The sequence below is a fragment of the Physcomitrium patens genome, chromosome 1, assembly GCF_059467195.1.
Source record: "Physcomitrium patens ecotype Gransden chromosome 1, ASM5946719v1, whole genome shotgun sequence".
Classification (NCBI taxonomy): domain Eukaryota; kingdom Viridiplantae; phylum Streptophyta; class Bryopsida; order Funariales; family Funariaceae; genus Physcomitrium; species Physcomitrium patens.
In genome coordinates, this window is record NC_143410.1 from 18,512,953 (window position 1) to 18,528,948 (window position 15,996).

The 15,996-nt window shown below is 41.6% G+C and overlaps 4 protein-coding genes across 13 annotated transcripts; 2 read left to right on the plus strand and 2 right to left on the minus strand.

Annotated features, from left to right (window-relative positions):
* Window positions 1-241: 241 nt before the first annotated feature.
* LOC112281470 (uncharacterized) lies at window positions 242-1,910 on the minus strand. 3 transcript variants are annotated; one of them, XM_024518031.3, is made up of 3 exons: window positions 1,611-1,910; window positions 968-1,014; window positions 242-698 (listed from the first exon to the last, which is right to left on the minus strand). In XM_024518031.3, the coding sequence occupies exons 1-3, from the start codon at window positions 1,780-1,782 to the stop codon at window positions 609-611; spliced, it is 309 nt and encodes a 102-aa protein (XP_024373799.1). In that variant the 5' UTR covers window positions 1,783-1,910; the 3' UTR covers window positions 242-608. The 3 variants fall into 3 exon arrangements, with proteins under 3 accessions (XP_024373799.1, XP_024373818.1, XP_024373808.1); XM_024518050.3 differs by having other exon boundaries at window positions 964-1,014; XM_024518040.3 differs by having other exon boundaries at window positions 942-1,014.
* Window positions 1,911-2,290: 380 nt separating this feature from the next.
* On the plus strand, window positions 2,291-4,616 carry LOC112288296 (uncharacterized). The gene is made up of 3 exons (XM_024532359.3): window positions 2,291-3,134; window positions 3,602-3,779; window positions 3,928-4,616. Exons 1-3 carry the CDS (start codon window positions 3,015-3,017, stop codon window positions 4,407-4,409), a joined length of 780 nt encoding a protein of 259 aa, XP_024388127.1. The 5' UTR covers window positions 2,291-3,014; the 3' UTR covers window positions 4,410-4,616.
* A 407-nt stretch (window positions 4,617-5,023) lies between these two features.
* LOC112288279 (receptor-like protein 50) lies at window positions 5,024-8,049 on the minus strand. 5 transcript variants are annotated; one of them, XM_090252203.1, is made up of 6 exons: window positions 7,855-8,049; window positions 7,499-7,692; window positions 7,195-7,330; window positions 7,011-7,068; window positions 6,484-6,531; window positions 5,024-6,078 (listed from the first exon to the last, which is right to left on the minus strand). In XM_090252203.1, exons 2-6 carry the CDS (start codon window positions 7,557-7,559, stop codon window positions 6,052-6,054), a joined length of 330 nt encoding a protein of 109 aa, XP_090108329.1. In that variant the 5' UTR covers window positions 7,560-7,692; window positions 7,855-8,049; the 3' UTR covers window positions 5,024-6,051. The 5 variants fall into 5 exon arrangements, with proteins under 5 accessions (XP_090108329.1, XP_024388102.2, XP_090108318.1 ...); XM_024532334.3 differs by having other exon boundaries at window positions 7,499-8,049; XM_090252192.1 differs by lacking the exons at window positions 6,484-6,531; window positions 7,011-7,068; window positions 7,195-7,330; window positions 7,499-7,692; window positions 7,855-8,049 and adding an exon at window positions 6,292-6,427.
* A 709-nt stretch (window positions 8,050-8,758) lies between these two features.
* Window positions 8,759-14,355, plus strand: LOC112288265 (UBP1-associated protein 2C). 4 transcript variants are annotated; one of them, XM_024532296.2, is made up of 9 exons: window positions 8,759-8,898; window positions 9,224-9,298; window positions 9,818-9,883; window positions 10,222-10,469; window positions 11,310-11,430; window positions 12,269-12,412; window positions 12,726-12,922; window positions 13,241-13,316; window positions 13,555-14,355. In XM_024532296.2, exons 4-9 carry the CDS (start codon window positions 10,255-10,257, stop codon window positions 13,957-13,959), a joined length of 1,158 nt encoding a protein of 385 aa, XP_024388064.1. In that variant the 5' UTR covers window positions 8,759-8,898; window positions 9,224-9,298; window positions 9,818-9,883; window positions 10,222-10,254; the 3' UTR covers window positions 13,960-14,355. The 4 variants fall into 4 exon arrangements, with proteins under 4 accessions (XP_024388064.1, XP_024388054.1, XP_073391834.1 ...); XM_073535733.2 differs by lacking the exon at window positions 8,759-8,898 and adding an exon at window positions 9,480-9,635 and having other exon boundaries at window positions 9,004-9,298; XM_024532286.3 differs by lacking the exon at window positions 8,759-8,898 and having other exon boundaries at window positions 8,940-9,298.
* The last annotated feature ends 1,641 nt before the right edge of the window (window positions 14,356-15,996 follow it).

Consider the following 15,996-nt stretch of genomic DNA (forward strand, 5'->3'; position numbering starts at 1 on the left):
GAGCAAGAGCAATCAGCAAGAGGAATCGGTTTACATCTTGCACCACATACACTTCATACGTAAGAATACGATAAGTGAGTTGGGTAACCACCGACGATCGCTGGGAGATTGTGCACTATACGCAACTCAATCAAAATAGTCTGCTAGAATGCAGGCATCCTTGGAGACAAGCATGAAAACTGATGCACTGACATTGTGAAACTACAAACATAGGTCACTCTTAAATCATTAAAGCAAGAAGTTTGAGTCAAAATCTTTCAGGAACTGATAGTATTGAATAAAAAAGTTGGATCCTTCACCACTTCATGTGTGGAATCAAGCACGTGTCTCTTTGAAGGGACCTACTTGGACGAACATGGTGCCACTCAATCTCGCGTACAAGTTGCTTCATATCTGGTGCTAGCGAAGTTAACCTTCAACTTCAGAACAATGACATTTCCTTTGCCACAGATTCTGATAACATCCTTTGCAGACTGATAAGCAATGAGAGGGATGCTTAGGTTGATGCAAACAGAGTCTATGGATGTCTCCCTCACTCTGCCAAGAGGGAACCGGCAAGGGAACCAGAGAGAAGCCCCAAAACAGATCTAAAGTCCTTCGCAATTCTTCTAATGTCCATTTGTATGCTCTTGCATGTTGCGAAGAACTTTCAGATCTCCGCTACAAACCGCACACGTATGAACAATGCCCCCGCATGCCTGTAGCGGAAAATAATGAAGTGATTAAATACACTAGAAACCATTTTGGCAAATTGATTACAGTAAAATCTCTCTAAACTAATACTGCCTTGACTAATATCCTCACTAAGCTAATACACAGACACCGATCCCACCATACACAGATACCCCCATACAATATTGTGCAAACTTATAACCTCCATAAACTAAAATTATCCACCCCGTCCCAAGGATATTAGTTTAGAGAGAGTTTACTGTACTAACAAATATTGGAAGCGAGGCCCACCTACCGATCCATTCAGGGCAACTACGTCCTTGGTTCTAGATCCAAGTTGAACTGCACAGCATTCAATTCAGTAAAACACTGATATTTGTATACAAGATTAACGATGATGCATGTTCATGAGGAAGGATCTTAATGTCACATAAACAAATGTTTTGGGATGGTGCCAGGTAGATGAATCTTTGCAATCTTCTACTGGAAGAGCAGAATAATTACAGCAATATGACAAATTAGCAATCAAAGTTGGGCGCCTGCATTTTCTCCTACTTGTAAAGCTCAAACTCTTTCTAACCATTCAATCCAGTGAAATAATAACTCACGCCTTCATATGAAATTGACTAAGTGTCAGCATCTTAATTTTTTCTTTGAATTATGTGATGATGAAATCACATTCGATTAAATCAGTTCCAGCTTGTCAATCCGAGTCATACCAACCTATAAACTACTCCTTTTACAAACCCTAACCTCCCTGATACTACATGAACTCTGACGAGACTCTAAATCCTGCAATCGAATACACGCTCGTTCAGTACCCTCCTAACGAAAATGTAATCCAGCTGGACTGGGATTTGCCATCGTACTCAAATGTATTTCAATCACACGAGTTTCTTGCGTTAACAAGCTCGGTTGAAGAGTAAAGCCCACACTACCAGATCTCGGTGCTGCCCAATGCAGCAAGTCCTCTACCTCTAACGACCACGCTCCGATTTCTGCAATGGTTCTAACTTGCAAGAGCACACTCATCCCTTCCTCATCACAGACTTGTTGCCCGTAACAAACCAAGCCGGTTAATTGTGAGGACCACAACACATTATTCTCCATGTTGGAACCCACAACTTTGTTTTGCTCCAAAAGACCTTCATCGCCTCAGCTGCAGCCTTTTGGGGCTCCAGAGATGGAGAGGGCATCCACTTCGGGAGTGCTCATTATTGCTAAAATTCAATACTATTATAAACAAAATCAGATGTAAAGAGAAGATCAATTAAATCATGTTGTGACAATCAACAGCACAAATTACTAATTTATTGCTAGAATAAAAGTAATAATTAGTTTCTAATTAAAAAAAACTCATCGTTTTTAAACAATTGTGAATACCTCCTAATCACTATTAAATGTTAAATATATTTACACCTACTGATCAACCCTACTTATGTATGCACATATCACAAGAGAGGGGTATACTGGACAGGTTGGGGCAACGAAGAGCAGATCCCTTGATGCCACGTAAGCTGGCGACACGTGGCCTTAAGGCCACGCGGCGGTGTGAGGAGGAGGCCATGCCACTTGGCTCGCGGCGTCTTCGTCCACTGGAATGCAGAAGCAAAAAAGCTTCAGTAATGGCCACATTCGGTAACAGCCTTGCTGTGTTGGAGAGCCTCGTGCATCGCTGCTCTTCACTCACAATTCTTCAGTCTTGCTCTAGCACCAGGTTGTTTCTGACGTTGTTACTGTTGTTGTTTAGGGTTGTGGTGGTTCAAAGCTTGGCCCTGGGTGGATTTGCTGCAGGCGTTTGCAGATCGCGTTGCGGGGTGCAATGCTTTGTGGATGTGACGCTGGTCGGGTTTCATAGTGAGGTAGATCAGATTTAAGGTTTTTTTCTTTTTGGAGTTTCAAGGTTTACGGACCAGAGGTGAGGTACACGCTTTTGGCATTGTGGGAGAAAGTTTTTGACGAGGTTTAATAGTTCCAGACACGAGGGCCCCTTCAAAGCTGCTCGTGACGGTTTTGATATTGTAACGTTACCTTGAAGGATTCAGTAGGAGCTGCTTGCTAAGTGAGTTCCGAGATCCTTCAGAAACTGACCTTTGTCGGGACAGAAAGTCGGGAGCCATGAAGACGAAGGCATTTCTTTGCAGGGTCAAGCAGCTACATGATTGAGGCTTTTGCGTGCACTGCAAACGGGTCACACGTCCAGCCTTGTGGCAAGGCCTGTGAGCAATTTGCTTTCACAAAGGGGAATCACCGGGGTTGTGGATTGTGACGCACGGTGGGCTCCACCTGCGGTTCGGTTCGGGGACTACAGTTGCTCATTCCATGTGAAGCCGAATGTGAGCATGTCTCTTGGTTCTGTCAGATTCATGGGCATTGGAAGTTTGAAGGAAGGAAATCGAGCGGGACAACATGGCGTGCGGTATCCGCAGGCCAAACCTGATGGATCACCCGAAAAAGCCGAGGTTTGAACTTATCTGCCAACTCCATATACATTCTTGTTGCGTTGCCAACTGTCTTGATGGTTGGCGTTTTATTCACTTTCCATCGAGATAGAGCAAGGGCTCTGTTGTTAACACTTCATTTGAGTGTGATGTCGGAAAGTGGTAAAAAGTTAAGAGGCTATCTTCGAGACCTGTTAATCGTTCAGAAATGAGTGGAAGGATGTTGGAATTGGAAGACGGAGCTTGTTAGTCACATGATTGTGATCGCTACATTCAAGTTTCAGCATCTTGTTGTAAATGCTGTGTCAAGATATTGGTAGCAAAGATGGTGTTGAGTATGTTCGAGTATGTTTGTTATTTTCCTCACAAGTGCCGGCTCACGCCCTAAGGAGTTCAGAACCTAAATTATTCATTGCGGGCTGTGAGAAACATGTGAATGCCAGCATGTTTGAAATGCGCTGAAAGTTGATGTTGGGATCTGGCTTCAGTCTGACGCTAGGGAGCAATTTCTGGAGAAAGCCAAGGCGGAATCAGGCACTGTGGAGCCTAGGCAGTCGATCGGGGAAACAACGACAGAGTTGAAGTTTGGGGTTAAAGACGGGAAGAATACTGAAGAATCTATCCATAATGCGAGTGAAGAGCTTTTTAGACAGTCAGATATTAATGGTAAAAATATCAATTCATAGCCTGGGGATTAATTTCTGCACCTCAAACATTACCCGTAAATGCTCTTTGCCTAACCCTGGTTGTTAATCGTTGTATGAGATTTCTTGTCTCAGGTATGGTTTGTTGTTTGTGTGATGTTCTTTTGCAGCCAAATCCGATAAGCCTACTATGAACGAGGACAACCGTGAGTATTCTGAGCACCAGAATTCGAATCCCGAAGTCTTAAGTGAAGAAGGGGCCAGAGAGGACCCAAATGGAAGGAATGCCACCTCGCAATCCCTCCTTGACGGTGCCAACAAAGTTGAACTCCGAGGCCAAGAAAACGAGTCAGTTCTCGGAATCGGAGGAAAGGATGCAGGTGGAAGTTCAACAGACGAATCCACTGCAGCTGGAGAAAGAGCTCGCGAAAATATCGACCAAACTCGCAGCGAGATGAGGGGAGGGAAGGCGCGGTCTCCTCAATCGGGTGTGATCGTCGGCAACGTCGCATCTGCTGGCGCGAATGCACTGGAGAATGAGGGTGATATCCCGCAGTTCTCAAAGGAACAGGAGGAAACTGGAGCTGAGACTTTGGACATTGCTTGCTCGTTGCAAGATTTTATGTCAGTATTCGGGACGCAAACCTGCTGACTCGCCGGGTTAAGGTAGTTTCTCCTAATCTGCCTTGCTGAGTGAGGCAGACGTTCACAAGGTGGACGTCCAGCGTTGGTTTGGAATAAGTTGTGGTCTCTAGGGCTTTTGTACATGAGAAGCCTTTGTCAAGGTGCAGATTCAGCTCAGATACATTGTTTGATTTTCCCCAAAATGTTTATTTACTATGGGAGCACAGGTTGCAACTATTTGATAGGTGAATGCCTTAAAAATCGAAAACTTCCTAGATATGCTTAAGAACTTGCGAGTCTCTAAGTGAAGATCGGTCATACTCACACGTCAATCGAGCAGCATTGAGTTCAATTTAATTTGAGCAACGTTTCCACGATTGTCAGAGATGCAAATTGTCCATGCTAAATTAGCTGCTAGTCCGGTAATTCTTATTTCGGTAATCGTTTCATCCCATCCCACAGTAGCGATTTCTCGAAATCGTGGAGCAGTCACCCCAACCCCGAATCTTACAGTGAGTATCCAATCTCATTTGCAACATTCGAGGGCCATTACGTTGCAGGAAAATCCTGATCCTTTCTTCCAACAGAAAACAAATGTAGAGCTGGATTCCACCTCGACTGCCATGAGCGCGGTAGTCTGACTCGACTTCAAAAGGGAACATCTTAACCCCAATTGAGCTTCATAATATCACATTGGATAGAATGCATGCAGTGCGTGAAAGCTGGGTTTCTAACACTACTAATGAAGTGTTATTGTTGCTGCTCAAGTTCAGCATCAAAACACCGCAACACAGAGAATAGATAGAAAAAGCGTAACGACCTTGGACTGGACCAACAGCCCCGCCTCATTAGATCCTTCGCCTGCACTGCCACCATTTCCACCATTGCCACCATTGCCACTGCTGCTACTACCATTACCGCCACTACCGCCACTACTATCTCCGCTGTCGTTGCTCTGATGTCCATAATTCACGTTTGTAACGGAGCCACCGTTCGCGATGCAATCAGGAATGTTGCCAGTGTCAAGATGGTTGTAGGAAAGGTCTAAGTACTTCAGATCCTTGAGATTACATAGTTTGTCGGGTATGTCACCTGTGAGGCTGTTGTCCTTGAGATCTAGCGTTTGCAAATTGCTGTTGCTGGCTATGCCGTTAGGCAAGTCGTCTTGGAGGTCACAGTTGTTGACTGTAAGAATCGTCAAGTCGTCCGAAAGAGAACTCCATTGCGATGGGATTTTGGAGCTAAACTGGAGATTCTTCAATGTCAGCGTCTGCAAGACTTTAAGCTTCGACAGAGTGTTGCCTGGCTTGCCTGAGTAGCTCTCGTTTTTCGTCAACTGGTTTGACGAAGGACCCTCCACGTCAAGCGTTACCAAATTCCCGTCTTGGCATGTGATGCCCTTCCAAGTGCAGCAATCGCCGCCATTCCCCCAGTTGGTAAAGACCGTGCCACTAGGGTCGTTGAATGCGCTTCGGAATGCTAACAAGGCTTCCACCGTGCTTGACGAGCAAGTGTCTGCGCTGCAGACACTTATAGCTGCCAAAATAACTGCGACGAGGACATGAAATTTCGTGCAACTAATTTTACCCATCTGGGGAGCTATCAAACCTCTGTTTGCCGATCAAGAAGCTCTTCTCATTCACCAAAAGATATCTGCATCTTAATAATCACTACCGAATAGATCCAGATAGAAGTACCTGCAAAACCATTCATGTCAAAAGTCAACAAACCAAGGGAACGCAGAAGCTCAAATTCAAAGCAATGGTTCCTACTTTGAAGACGAGGAGCTCAAGGACGTGGGAAGATTACGGAGTGTTGCCAAATTAAACATCAGACCACACAAATCATGGAGCAACAGTCTAAGCATCAGCCTCTGAGCTACATTTCGAGTTGAAAGAGTACCCACTCACAGATACAATCAGCTATGGCGACTCTGGCTCAAAAAACCTGCAGCAAATGAGCTTGCAAGCAGAGGAACTAGCACCACCGCAAGAACAACATTGGCTAACTGATGGACACGCTACGTGACGGCCAACGCTAGTTCCTTACGAATGCTCCAACAACCCAAGCCCAACTTGGAAATGTATACAAGCCGAACTTACCCCAAGGAATCCACACCGACCTCCTTCGAAAAAACTTGAGCACATTAACTGAGATGGCACACACAAAATAATGTTAATAAACTACCAAGTTGTTTCCTTACATTGGGCAGCATGGGCGCATTTCGCCACGTGTTGAAATCTTTGTGAACAAATCTATACATACAGCTATGATGAAATTCAACCAATCAGTCTTTCAACATTGCATTTCTCATTCATAATATTTTCCTTGGAATTTAGGTGGGTGATTTTGATAGTAGCGATCAAAAAATAAAGCTCTTGGTTTTTTCATACGATTGTAATCTTCTGTTATCTTTCATTATCCATAACATTCAAAATTTTAAAAATAAAATAAACCGAATGTATCCATTTTCTTTTAATTTTGCAAAACTCTCATGAGCAACCTTCAGAAATTTCGTGTAATACCACACTTTGTTTATGGATGGAATCTTTTGTTTTGGCGGGATTGGGCAACTTTACAACACAGAAGAGCTTCGATAACCCTCTAAACTTTCATGAAAGGGGCCTACATGGTGTTTGAGCGCGGCAAGTGTTAACCCCTCAGGCTCGCCTGAAATCTGCTTGAATCTGCAAAGGCGTCAATCAATCACTGAGCACTACGACGAAGTAAACGTAGAACATGGAGTTTGTGGGAATTGTCAGGTGATAATTGAGGTGATGATGTCCGAAGTAGCTTCATGTCAGGGGACATACGTAGGAAGGTAGGCGGAGGTCACACTGTCTGAGCTTGACAGAAAACCATAGTACTGCTCCCTACGACTTCTTCCAGCTGCCTGTCGGCGTGTGCGTTGCTGTGTTAACTGCTGGACTGGAGCGAGTACGTTGATCTCTGAAAGCAACAATCACAACATCAATCTTGGGGTCCAAACTTAGGTCAATTCGAGGAGAGGGTCAAAGAAGAAGGGATACAATTTGTGCCCAAAATTTGCAAAGAAATTGACAGATCTTCACTGAAAGTAGTCGAAGGATCTACAGTGACAAAGGCAGGAGCACTTGCCAGGAGCATGATGAGAGCCAAGGAGGCTGACACCACCAACCGCAGCCGATTTATGTGTCATTTTGATCTTATGTTTGTATTTACATGTTCAATGTAGTGGAACTGGTCCCTACAGGATGCCATTTAAAAGGTTTGCTAACCAGGCAATTACCAATGTGTCATGTGTCACGCATTTCTTACCTGCACTCACGAGCCTGTACAAAACCCTAGCGTCATTCCCATTTATCGCTAACTATTGAGTACAATCTTCTCTCTCTCTCCCTCTTCATGTGATGCACTGTTTTATGTCAGTAACTCAGTTATTTTGTATGATGTTCTGATCAACTCTGTGGACGCAGTAATTAATTCAAACTTACCAAACCTGCGTTATTTGAGCTGCAAAGATTCACGAGGCCCTTAAGATTGAATAGTAAACCCTGACAGTTTCCTTCAATCCGCCGCTACTCCTGCCTTTGGTGACCTATGATTAAGACCTGAAATGATTCTGAAAGATTGCAACCACCTACAGTAGTACAACACAGATAGAAGACCCTGCTATCATACACGCCACACGTTGTGATCATCATGTAGTTCGGCCTAAACAATTTCTCGGAGTCAATCTTTAGGCTCTCAAAAGTTAGAGGTCTGTGCCGTGTAGTTTTCATCCGTAAGATCGTACTGCGACCGTTACAATGTTGCGACATAGCAGTACATTAGCGTCAATTTGCCCCTTTCACCGAGTGGTTTCTGTGCGCCACTAGATTTCAGGGCCTACTCCTAGCATCCATTCCTTTGAAAGCTACACACCATGCAGCTCCCCAGAAGATTTGTAGAGAAGCTGAATCCTTCGAAAAGCATCCACGACGTAGCTACAGAAGCTGTGGACTCATCTGCGAATCTATCAAACAAAATGGCCCCTGCAATATCTCCAGGCTGCGAAGCACTCCACATTGAAGTTCAAAGTACCCACTCTCCGATCAAATTATTGATTTGATCACCACCAGGGACATCTCTTTCACCACACGCAAACCATCTATTCTCTCTGGTCACAAACCTAACAAGCTCTCAACGCAAGTTCCCAATCTTTGAAGCAGATTCTAACGTCAATCTGGTTGTTGAAGCTACAATTTCCTTAACTCATCCGCCGCAGCCTGCTCTCCAACCCCGTTCCAACGCATTACCTATGATCAATCTCTTCGAATTAACCGTGGCATTGCGCCGTGCATCTGACGTAGTGAGAATGTGAAGGTCTTCTGCGCACAAATTGGATGTCTAGAAATGGCTTTCAGCCCCAAAACTCACTTCTGAAAGGTGTCCCGGTGCCAAGAGTTTGCACTTGAAAACGACTGTGAGGGGATGACTGAGATGTTATATGCAGAGCATCTGGGTTAGAGACCTGGAAGCCAGCGCCTCGTGTCTTGGTCAGTAGCCCCTTGATGCTTCCTACCTGCGGGCCCGAATCGAAGCGTCGCTGCTTCAAATCGATCGGGAGTTTCGGTTCTATTAGGTCGAAGAGGTTTTCTTGCGAGGAAATCTTTGTAGGTCTATAAAAGTAATATTAATTCTATTGTGCATTCTGCAAGGTGCGAAGCATTCAATTGCGTCGCCCGTATCGAAGCGGGATTCGTTGGGAAGTTTGTGAACTCTCTCGATTGCATCGTCGTGAGGTTTCTGTTTATCGTTCATTGCGTGGAGTGTTTTTTTGCTTTCATTGGTGATAAGCTACCGGGTTCTTGCTCCTGGAAGGTGTTGCGAGAGGGTTTAATCCGGAGCTTGGAAGGCGTGAAAATTAGCGGGATACATGTATTCCGATTACGATAGGTACGAGTTCGACATTGGAATTTCTTGTTGCATTGGCGGTGCCGCTATGCATTGATTGTATCAATGTCTAGTGCGTGGTATTCGGTATATAATTTTGGGTAGAAAATATATTCTAAACTTAAAGTTCGGTGATTAAGTATACCAGGGCTTATTGATACTCATAAGGGTTGTCGTTGTTCAGTTTGAGAATTATTTTGAAGGCGATTGAGTTCTTACACAGAAGGAGATCAATTTGAAGTGATTTGTTTTGAGAGATCAATAGCGAAATGAGATGTTAATTTTGAGAGGACCTGTTCATATTCATGGATTCTACGGGCACGGCAGAGTTTCAATCGCCGTATGTAAATAACCGAAGATATTGTTTAGTAGTTAATATTATTGAGTGCATGACATCAGTATGGTATTGCAGCGACGTATTGATTAAATACTAGCCGTTGGTGAGGTTTAGTGTATTCAATGCTTATGGTTGGTATGCGTACGTGCTATTTTAACGGAATGTACTTTCTTGTCTGTGGACAGTGTTCGACCTTCTGAAGTTGGCACCAGAGCGCGAGCAACCTCTTTTATAAGCTTTTGGTGAACAAGGTATGAGTACGTGCTGAATGTGAGAACTGATAGATTAACCTCTCAGGAGATGGGGTCGTCAATCGTAGAAAGAGTAAACTACATTTAACAATAATGCCAAGAAGCAATAGCCTTAAGGTATATATTATATGGTTTAGATGCTTGTCATATAAGGGTTTGGTTCTTTATCACATTGTAGAGCTTTGAGAACGGTATTTTCAAATGCTGTATTCTGATTGCTGGAGGTCTGTGGGACGAAGTGAAAGCTTAGGAATCAGGCGAAAAAGCAGTTCCAAGGTGTTCAAGAAAAAGGGACGAGAAAAGTTATAATTAAATAGTATGTTTTTTTTCCTATGTAGGTGTGAGCAGCTGCCAAGTCGAGGGGTTACGATATGGACTACGCTCTTAATGTAAAGGTGGACTACCCTGAGAAGACTGAATATTCAGATTATGAGGGTAGCGATTACTCGGGGTTTGAGGACAACAAGAAGAGGAAGGTTACGGAGAGTGGCAATGGAGCATCAACTGTGCAGCTGACGAGAGACGAGTTAAAAAGCCTTTTGGAGCCGCTTAATAAAGATCAACTTATTGCCCTACTAATAGAAGCGTAAGCAACTCACATTGCCCGAACTATTTGAACATGCTTGAACATGCTGATAAATGTGCTTCTTGCCGAGATTAGCTTTCATTATGTTTCCTGCAGTATGTGGAGTACACAAGAATGAATTCAGTGTGTCATCACATTTTGGTTACATCTGTGAAATATACACGCTTTTGCAGCTCGTAGAAAGATTTCTGGTTTTATATATTTAAGGGCCTACCATTATAGTGACATCTATGTACTCGCTGAGAGCGTTCAACTCTCAAGTTCTTGACCGACTGATCCTTACGACTTAGTTGCAAAAGGAATCTTGACTACCCTGATTTATTGTTGTGGCGAGGGAAACCCTATACTCTTCTGACCACGTTCTCAACTGTTCCCTGCTGAATTTGAGTACTCCGACCGCTAAACTGCAATTTGAACTTCAGGGCAGCCTTAAGTGGATACTCCCTGACAATAATGTATGTAGAACTGTGAAGAGTTTTCTGTAACTGAGCATCAATGCGGCTGACCACTTGCTGTAGTCATTATTGTGTCACTTTTTGAGTTAGTTAATTTGCCAAAACGTGCCTTAAGCTCTGAAGCAGCTGCTTGGCGCTTAATATGAAATTCTGAGAAAGTCAGCTCATTCCTGGGTCATTTCCTGGGTTTTATAGCTCTGACTGACATTGCATCCATTGTGTTTACATGGATTGCATGACTTGGAAATGCAGTTCTTCTCTTTATGGCCTGGTATTCCAGCGTTATTTTAATTTACTGTAATTCTTTCTTATTTTGGACTGAAAGCTTTTGAATGACTGGGATGCCGGGTACTGCATGTTTGGCTGGAATGTTTGTTGCATGCAGAGGGTCTCTGTTTCCTGCAGTGGCAGATGATATTAGAGACATTGCTAGTAAGGACCCGGTTCACCGGAAGCTGTTTGTGCGTGGCCTGGCTTGGGAGACCTCTTCAATGGCTCTGCGGGAAGTGAGTGTTCATGATGCTTGTTGGTGTTGATTTATTTGATGCTTTTCCTGGAATTTGTGAGAGCTGGGGTGGCGTTCCTTCCCAAGTTGAGGTACAAAGTGTTTGACTTGGTGGCTAGTCCTCAAATTAAGTTGTTTGATCGACCAACTTACTCAGCTAATACCCGAGTGTTATCGATTTAGGATACTTCTACAGTGTTTAGAGATTTCATTGCATGGCTCAGCTTTTATTCTTGGGTGTTAAATGTCCAACGCAGTGGAGAACAAATCACTCTTATTTGAAATTTTAAAGAGCCAAATTATGCCCTCTTTTTTATACTTTTCTTTTCTTTCCTTCTTCTTCTCCTTCTTTCTTTCTTTCTTTCTTTCTTTCTTTCTCCCTCTCGGTTTTGTTTTTTCAATTTTTTTTCCTTTTTTTTCTGTATCGTTGAATGACTTTACTTTAAACAAGGTTTTTTCTCGCTGTTGTTGTTAACTAGCATCAAGTGAGATTTTCCTCTTGCAGTAATCAAGAAAATCTGCTTGATGAGAAATCCTTGATGGACTTGGCATGAGTGAAGTGTTAGTGAATTTTGTCTGTATGATTTTCAGACATTCGATATTTTCTCCATCAACAGTAGAGTTTAGGTTGCAGATTTAATATGTGACAGCTGTCCCATTGCGCAAGTCAATTTTCAGGTTTCCTGTCCTGCTGCAAATATACTCACATGATTGTTATCTAAAGTGATTGACGAGGGAGATCGATCATTTGTCACAGCAGTATCTTGTACTCATTTTGGTTTTGTTTGTTTGGTTTTGTTTTTCTTCCTAATTTTGGCTTTTTTTCATTTTGCAAACAGGCATTTGAACAATATGGCGAGGTTGAGGAGGCCTGTGTCATCACGGATAAAGGAACTGGAAAATCACGAGGATTTGGGTTTATAACTTTCAAGCACATGGATTCAGCACATCGTGCTTTGAAGGAACCCAGTAAGAATATCGATGTAAGTCTTCCGACGCAACGTGATTGATGGGTGACGACTGCTGGGTAAGCAAGTTTGGGACAACAGCAAGCTCTAATTGTATCTATATATCCACAATTTTATGGTTGAGTTCTAATTCGGAAGAATAGAGAGCAATGAATTTAAGCTGGTTCTCATAGGTCCAGTGACATTCAAGGAAAGTCATTAAGGTTGGTAACCATCGTACAAGAGCCTATCCCCACTTCGAATTGATGATAGTAATCAACGAATTATTTGTAAGATTTGGGTAGTTTGCAGCTGCATCAACCTTCATATATTTGTACATTATGTACAGGGTCGAATCACAGTATGCAATCTGGCGTCCGCTGGTAGTACAAGTGGAACATCCTCCACGGATCAGGCACAGAGAAAGCTCTATATTGGTGGTCTTTCATATGACACTACAAGTGACACTCTGCTTAATATATTTTCACAATATGGAGAGATAGAGGAAGGTGCCATTGCTTATGACAAGAACACTAACAAATCCAGGTCATTTGCTGTCCCTCTAATCCTTTGTTGGATTCAATTCATTCTCTTGACCGACATTCAGCATAGAGGTTCTCAGTTAGTTAAGAGGGAAAGAACTCTTTGATGATTAGATGAGATCATTTTATGTCTTTGTCAGATGGAGTGTCAACAGGGTTCCAAAAAGTCTTCGTTTGAGAGCTGTTCATGGATTCGTAACGTTGATAGAATCAGTCTTGATGGTTTCTTTGTAGTTCTCGCAAAACGGTTCATGTCAGATTGAGATTCACTAACTGGGCGCATTAATGCACTCTTTTGCAACATGGACCCTTACAATAACAGGGGGTTTGCGTTTGTCACCTTCAAGTCAATTGAAGGAGCTAAGAGGGCCATAGAGGACAGCAACAAATCTATTGAAGTAAGTGTCCTATTGGCATATAGTTGGCTCTTCAGATCTCACGGTAGAGATTCATTTGTTAAATAAACTCATGTCTTTTACTAAGTTCTTCCGTGAATTGAGACACCATTTGCTCACAAGGAGATTGCTTTCAGTGATTCGTCACAAAACTATTCCAGCGGTACAAATGATTAACTGTTTAACAAATCATCATTATGAAATGACTTTCTTAATGATAATCTATCATTTGGCTATGTAGGGAAGGCATGTGACTGTGAAGCTTGCAGCAGAGGGTCAAAGAGAGAGGACACAACCACAAGCAACGTCCGTGCAATTACAATCCTTGCCTCAAGTACAAACGGGATATTCTTCTATCAACCCAACTATCTCAAATTATTCCCGGCCTCAACTGGCTACTTCTGCCCCTCAGACACTAAGCTTTTCAGGTTATGCCCCTCTAGCATACGGTACTCAAACTACATACGGAAGCCTTGTAACAAATCCACAGTATGGAGGTCTTTCATCGTCACCTCAACCTTACAATCCAAGTTCTCAATATGGACAGTATACTACCTTTGGAAATCAATCAGCTCATTCGGGAATACCAACCGTGTCTTCTATTCATGGTGGTTCACTCTCATCATACTATACAGGCACAAACTGAGAGATGCACCAAAATCTTTGATCAACTGTACTTGATTCAGTACTGTTTGAAATTCAATATAGTTGAGCACATAAGAATAGGATGTTGATCTCATCATAAGTAGCATCGAACAGTGAGGATGCGTAAGAGCTTAGTTCCTAGTCTCAGTTTTGGATACGGAAGTCGAAGACATACTTCTGTTTTATACTCACTGTTTTCTGAAACTATTTGCTTTGGTGAGATAAGTGCGATTTCCATTGGGAATCACCCCAGAAGCGTCATCAACCTTTTAAAACTGTCATGCCGAACTGCTGATAATGACTTTGATTGACTAATTCTTTGTCATTGAACTCCTTGCTTTTGAACTATCTGCTCCAGCATACTTTTAATAGTTAAAAAAATTAGGTTTATTGATTACATTTTTTTCTCATGCATGGCTTGGAATCCTCCATCTAGACCTTGTGGGATTATGTTTTGGTCCTTACAGATAAATCTTGGAAAAATTGATTGTTATCTTCATTCTACAAACATTCAATAGTATTAATTGTCTAAGTCCAGAGTATGCTAAGATTAGTATTTAGCATTACTACAAGATTAGTTAGTTTGTTGAATACTTTTCCATAGATTCAATATCTCAACTAGGGACCTCCACTATCCTTTAAGTTTTTGCTCTTGTACTCTTGTTCATTTCATAGTTAATTTGGGTCTAGTTTGTATAAATCTTCATGATATCAAAGTGAAGTTTTCTAGTTGTCTTATTTCTTCTTAAGTTTTGTTTGTATCATTCAAATCATGGTCTAGTATTTTGATCCAATACAATACAATTAATTTCTATGATCTTCTTTGCAATCTTGGGATTGATGATTCTTTCTTTTTAAGAAAAAAAACCTCTTATATAGTTGATTGTCTATGTGAGAAAGAAGAAGATGGTCAAAGCCATTACTATCAACACTGCTATAGTACGTGACAAGCTCTTGACTATTGTTGAAGCCTTTCATATAGATTTGATTAAGTGCAAGATCCATTTTAAGCAATGTTATAGTGATTACTTGCTTTAGGAAGAATTGATGCTTGAACAACTCCAAAACATTAGAATAGTTGAAAGAACTTTTGTGGAGAACTATCTCAAATAGATTAAAGTTTTGACTAGTAAGCTTACTAATATCAATGTTGAAATGGATTCCATGAAAGTTATAGATATAATTCTATAAAAATTGTCCAAAATCTTTTGAACCTTTATCTTATAGTTTGATGCATATGTATCTAAGACTTCTCAACCTGCATACATTACAATGGTTGAATGTATGCAAACTAAAAAATATTGGAAGAATGGCAACTATGAAGAAGTACTTGAAGAAGCCATATATATGGCCAAATTTCACAATTCTAAAATGTCTAGTCATCAAGGTCATAGTTATTAAGATCAAGTGTTAAAAAAGTCATGTATATAAGTAGATGCAACAACCCTGATATGTATAGCTATAAAGGTCATGGTCATTGAAGATATGAGCAAAGAACTCATGGTAGCTATAACTACTATTACAACATACATTGTGGTTGTGGTCAAATGATTATGTACTATAATTGCAAAAGTCTAGACACTAGGAAGCTTAGTATAAATTGAAACATCTTGATAAACATATTTTCATCTTCTAAGTTCATATTGCTACCATTGTTGTAAGGAGTGTCTTCAGATTCAAGCCTATCTCATTTTAATGTATGACCCTTCATAGCTCTATGCATGTCAATAGAAAGAAAACTATTATATATTAGAAGAGTATTTTGAAACTAATTATATTAAGTATTGCATTCTACTTAGATTCATGGATTTTGCCAGAGCAAGTTTTAATTGTATCTATAATTAGTTCATTTCAAAGGCCTTCAAGAGCATTGAAATTAGACATGATATACTCACTTACCTGCCAATATCTAAAGATTGATACCATGGACCTACTGACCTTATACATGTGGTGGAATAAGATTGGATAAAAATTCCAATCAATCATAATAAAAAAGAATCCAAATATATCAAGTTTGGATCCCAATTAGGTAAAGAAG